General features: G+C 32.2%; 1 protein-coding gene across 2 annotated transcripts in view; it reads right to left on the reverse strand.

Annotated features, from left to right (window-relative positions):
* Capr (caprin family member) overlaps window positions 1-5,777 on the reverse strand; it is a 67,964-nt gene extending 62,187 nt beyond the window's left edge. For both annotated transcript variants that reach the window (XM_069821583.1, XM_069821582.1), the window contains exon 1: window positions 5,620-5,777. In XM_069821583.1, the coding sequence (XP_069677684.1) occupies window positions 5,620-5,736 (117 nt within the window). In that variant the 5' untranslated portion in view covers window positions 5,737-5,777. The remainder of the gene's footprint in view (window positions 1-5,619) is intronic.
* Window positions 5,778-6,000: the final 223 nt, after the last annotated feature.

Raw genomic sequence — 6,000 nt, forward strand, 5'->3', positions numbered from 1 at the left:
ACGCCCATGTCTACAAAGACAGCATTTAGTAGTATTCATTCTGTATTACAAAGACTGGTACCGTTTTTTAAGTCTGAAAGGTTAAAAATTATTTAATGCAAAACAATTTATATAATACTACATGATCCAACAATGCCCCTACCATAGACAAAGAATGCTTCCCAATAACTTTACATAGAGCATCAGTTACGATCTCAAATCTAACATCAAACAACAACAGAATTACGATCTATGAAAAAATTCTTCCAGATAATGAAACATAAAATGTGCTTCCACACAAACAAAGGTAAAATACTCAAAGGAGAAAAAAAATTAAAAAAAAAAATCTCTAAGTGTTCTGAATTCAGATAGCTTTGCAGAAAATAAAACTATTAAATACCATAGTACTGCAGGCCCACTGAAGTTATGTTTATTATAAAAATAGGAAAACAGGCTTTCGAAATTCAAGAACTGCACCAGAACATGGAAAAGTTAACTTAAACCAAATTTACATAGTTTACAAGAAAAAGACATACATATCACAATCAGGCTATTTATGAAATGATAAAGCAGGACTTATCAGTTCTATATGATTAACAGCATTGTCTGATTCTTTTCAAGTGGAGTCCCTTGGTAAGATATTTTCTATACAAAGTGTTAAAAAAAAGTGTAATATTTTGAGAGGTAGTATTCATACAAACAAGAAAGAAAAGTCTAATAAACATGGGTTCTAAAATTAATATTTCAGGAAAGAAAAAAACCCCAAAGACTGTAAAATTGGTGTTGTAACAACAATCTCTTAATGTGAGCTAAGAAAAAAGGTTCTCATATGTTGAGAGGAGGTAATATTCATAAAAACGGGAATAAAAATCCAACAAACATGGATCTTAAAATTAATAGATTTGAAGGAACAAGGACTGTAAAACTGGTACTGTAACAGCAATGTAACTTCTAATGTGAGCTCTTTGCTCGTATCTTATTGCAATACCTACAGTAAACAGGCAGATATGACAGTCAGTCAAGAAACTAGCAAAGAGCTTACTTTTAAAAGATATGCTGATGTTACAAAACCAATTTCAGTATTTGTTTCTTCAGAGATATTAATTTTAGGGCACATATCTATTAAACATTTCTTCTCATTTTAACGAATACTAACTTATTTCCGCTCAAAATATTAGATCCTTTTTCTCTTAATACCCTGTATTTTAATACTTTATAATGCAGTGATGTATTATAACTCCAAAAGAAGGGATAGGCGTAATTACATTTTTCATTCTAAATTTTGTCTCCAGTATTGTTCACTACATTTCAAATTTTACATCATAATATAAGCCTATAAACATTGCTTGACGTATATTGCTCAGATGTAATTACGTCCACTTTGAAGATTTTGGTAGAGAAGCTACTAGTAACAATACACATTACAACAGGGGCCTGTTTCTCAAAACTCATGGACTAGTAATACTAGTCTGCACAGTAGTAATATTAGTTTATTTTACAAGTATGTGTTTCTAGAAACTACAAGGGTAAAGTAGTAGTTACCAGTTCACAGACTAGTAATATTGGTCGATTTCACCAGTTCATAAGTGATTCTGTTTCTCAAAATGCTAATCTAGTTGATTATACTAGCATTCAACAGGAATATTCCTACAAGACTCTAAAGACTGGTGATTTCTATATTATCAGTTACCAGTGACAACCTTTCTCAGATAATCAAAACAAAATATTGTATTTATTTTTTAATACATGTGCAAGTGATTCCGATTGAAGTGATGAAGTTGTTGTGAGAAGAGCTAGAACTATATCGAGAAAGAACAATTATTATTCCTTTACGGGAGCATTTATTTAAATATAATGAACAGTTTAGGTAAAGTGCTGAAAAGTTTGGAGTCAGCCTCGGTAGTGTACTTGGTATAGCGCTGGCTTTCTATACTCGAGGTTGCGGGTTCGATCCCGACAAAATTCCGGCACACCGGTGACGCTGATATAACCTCTGCAGTTGCGAGCATCGTTAAATAAACCATAATTTGAATTTTGAAAAGCTTGGAGAGTTCTTAAATATAGTGGAACCTGCCATAACAAGACATATAATATAAGTCATGCATTATCAGAAAAGCTTCAAATACAAATTGCTCTACAAATTTGGATGTTGATTATTTTCCAATGCCATCAGACCAGCAACGCATACATAATATTTTCCTAATAATGTAATACCAATTCATCAACTGCAGTGAATTTTGCTGGCTTTCCTCCTCCACTGCCAGGTCTTCTGGCATTGTCAACTTTAGCCTACAAATTAAATATAAAACTGAAAAAAAAAAAAAAAAAATTAGCGAATTTTTCATTAAGTTATAAGTGGCATTCATGTCGGCAGTAGACCCACTAACTACATAATATGTTTATATTATGATACCACAGTCTAGTATATACAGTCACGAAGCTCAATATGTAGTAAATATGCATCCACAGATAGTTGCTAACCACTAGGATCGCTAATATCGCCTCATTATAGACAATGCGAAATAGTACCGGCTCAGTCTATTGTTCCTAGCACCCTCACAACTCAAGCTTCGTGACTGTATATACTAAGACTGTGATGATACTGTGAACTTGAATTGGTATTCATCAAAGTTGCTTTCTTAATGTTGGGCCAGTAAGTGTCCCTAACGTATGCATAATCTTTGTTCTGAGGTATCAGTTCCACAGCCTTACACATTACATCTTTTGTCTATTCGTTTACTTTATAATGTTTTCTTATTGTGCTTGAAAAAGCACCGAATAATATATCCTTTGATTCATTAATCATATTAAGTATAGTTAATTTGCTTTCAATTGATGGAATTTTAACCGAAAAGAGAAATCAAAACCAAAACACAAAAAATTTAGCCTTCTAACCTCAAATAACAATACCTATCAATGACTATAAACAAATGAACTCAATCAGCTGACTAGTGAAAGAGATCATGTGACTAGTAAAAAATTGTCACAAGTTACTAGACTGGTAAAATAGTTTGAGAAACAGAATCTACTAGAGCTGGTGAAATATACTCTGGTAACTAGTAACTGGTGAACTACTAAACTAGTATTTTTGAGAAACAGGCCCCAGGTATCACAAAATGCGACAAAGGAAAACAATCCTTGATAGTGGACTTAATACAGAAATTTGCAGAACAGTCTGCAACCAAGATGGCAGAAAATATTTCTCAACTCACGTTTATTGTAGTGTTTAGAGTCCAATTTGCAGATCATTTAATTTTTCGAGAACTGTGATATACAACACAAAATGAGCTACGGCATTTCATCACAATTTTAAACCTAAATCCATGAAGGAATAAATTTCCATATTAAACATACATTTTTACGTCCCCCAAAAAGTCTAGTCACTGAAGATCAACATGTGAATTAGAAAAGGTGAAATGACAATAACGCTCTTTTTCAACTTTAACTAGAGACGAATTATGATATAACTAGAAGGTAGGTCTAAGTGGGTCTACTGAAGAATACGATAATGAACTTCAAGTTTTTTGGTAGATTGAGAGTTTTCGTAAGGCCAAGAATCAGTGACAGGTTAGGTTAGGTTTGCTGAGGCTTTTGGTATGCCTTGCATTATAATTATTATATTACGTCATCGTTGCCATCTTTGTTTCATCAGTGGAATGTAATATGGCTGTATCATATTCTTCAGTAATCCCAGCCTAAGTAATGATCTCCAGTCATCAATTTTGATCAAATGAAAACGAATATTATTATTGCAGTTCCAACAGGAATTAATGTTCTTGGTTGACTTGCAAGAGTATATATATATATATATATATATATATACATACAATTTCAATAAAATTTCCATATAAACTTAGAGCTCCATGTTTATTATCACTGGAATTTGAAACGTGCTGTTAATAGCTTGTGTATAAACTTAAACACACAAGCCACAAGTGAGATTTCAAATGAAAGATAATATTTAATGACACTAAAAACAAAAGTATTTCGAAATTAAAATATGTATAGACCTACAAACGAGGCATCAACTGATCAACTAAATTACACTAGAAGCATTATGGAAATGTCCGTAATGGAGTCTACCAAAAAATCATTTCTAATACATGGATAATTTCATAAAATGTACATTAAAACAAATTAATATTAATTTCAACAAGTCCCATTCAAATTTACTCCACAATTAAAATGAAACTACGCCTACAATGTACTTTCAACTTTAGGCCTTTAACACAGATACCGTAATGCTGATGCACATGCAACAGTTTTCTTTCCAGATGGCAGTATCCACTGTTACTGATACAGCATTACTGAGAGATTACGAAGAGAAATTCGCATTTCACACAATAGATAAGCTTATTCACTTGCTCAAAGCCCTACTTGTTATAGACAGATGCTCGAGTAACTAGAACATGCGATAATATTTTAAAACGGTGTTAGATTTAAATACTACGTTTGCTTTCTAATAGGAACATATCTAAAAATATATTTTTTACGTTCATTTACAGGCCTACCAAGTATGCTGCTTCTACTAACGTTCAGTGAAAATTCTTGAAGCTCGGTTGCATTAAATGTTCTAGATCTTTCCTCCTCAGTAAAGTCGATAACTCGTTAGTTTATGGTTTCCTTTCTTCCCATCTATCCCCACCACTCCCATCTTGTACAACAAAATAAATTTTTGCCTTTTCATTAGGGTGATCATGTGCATCCGACAAGCAGACATCCGCTCTATTAAAAATGAATTATTGTTGGTAGTGAGAAAACCTTATACTAAAGTTTTCCCCATCTTACATAGCCTATATTTAAGGACACTTTGTTATAAAACTGAATCTTTACAGGTAGGTCTACCCCATTCTACCTACTATATAAGCCATTAAGGTATTTATTTTAATATTGCACAAACGTTATTTCTAAAGTTTAACTTATATTTAATCATATTCAAGTAAAACTCGTTGTTTCGGAAAAATTAAATAGTTAGACCTACGAATAATACATTACACCGTTGGAATTAAATTCACAATGTAGTAAAGTAATGAAACATTTGACGGCAAATATATCGCGCGTTAAACTTAAAACTCCCAACTGACTCTAGTCTTCACAACATTCCATATCAGAAACCACCAAAACATACATAGATCGCTTTCGCTATTCTCAAAAACACGTAGACGAGAACAAGGGGAAAATATAGACAAAGCATCAATGTCATGTTTGCAGAAAAAACACGAGCCATTTAAAAATCAATCGTTTAATGTTTTTCCCATTTTCACACATTATTGTTTGCACTTATCAATATCAATACAAAAATTCCGTACAATGTTCTTAAAACGCTGCATTTTTTCTTGTAAATAAATCTCAATTGTACAACGGCCATGTTTCCTGTCTCATGGCTATTTCACACGTTTAATTATTTTTACATTTAAAATATAAATATTAAAGAGCTCCTAGGTTTGAGAAGTGGCATTTTCCTGTACTTTACAATGTTCAGCAAATTAGTGTGCTATGTTTTAATAAATAGAATTCTTCAGAATTATAACAACCACATGGTACAGTAAAATATGGCGGATCACATTATAGCAAAATGACAGTTAGGACTTATAACAAACACATGCACTTCTAAATCACTAATTAAGTAATAGTACACACCTTTCTCTTCTCTAAGTTTCTTATTTTATGTTCAATTATTACAATTGCTTGACGGATAGGATCAACAGCCTCCGTAGAGGCTTGTTTTTCTAGTTTCGCAGTAGCTGCAGAAGGCATCTTCCACGGGCAACAACTCGGTTGAAGTGATAGTTACAGTTCTTTACCACTAGAGGCTCACAAAATCACAAAAGAAAACAATAAACTATCAACAACTATGGCAAAGAGAATAGAACACGAAGATTATAATCTGTTTCTTAGAAATTTTATATTACATAATAATAATAATAATAATAATAATAATAATAATAATAATGATGCAGATGTACAATGCTGCAACTGGTTATTTGACATACGTTATTATTTCAATTGTTTATTTTACAA

This window comes from Periplaneta americana, chromosome 3, assembly GCF_040183065.1.
Source record: "Periplaneta americana isolate PAMFEO1 chromosome 3, P.americana_PAMFEO1_priV1, whole genome shotgun sequence".
Taxonomy (NCBI): Eukaryota; Metazoa; Arthropoda; class Insecta; order Blattodea; family Blattidae; genus Periplaneta; species Periplaneta americana.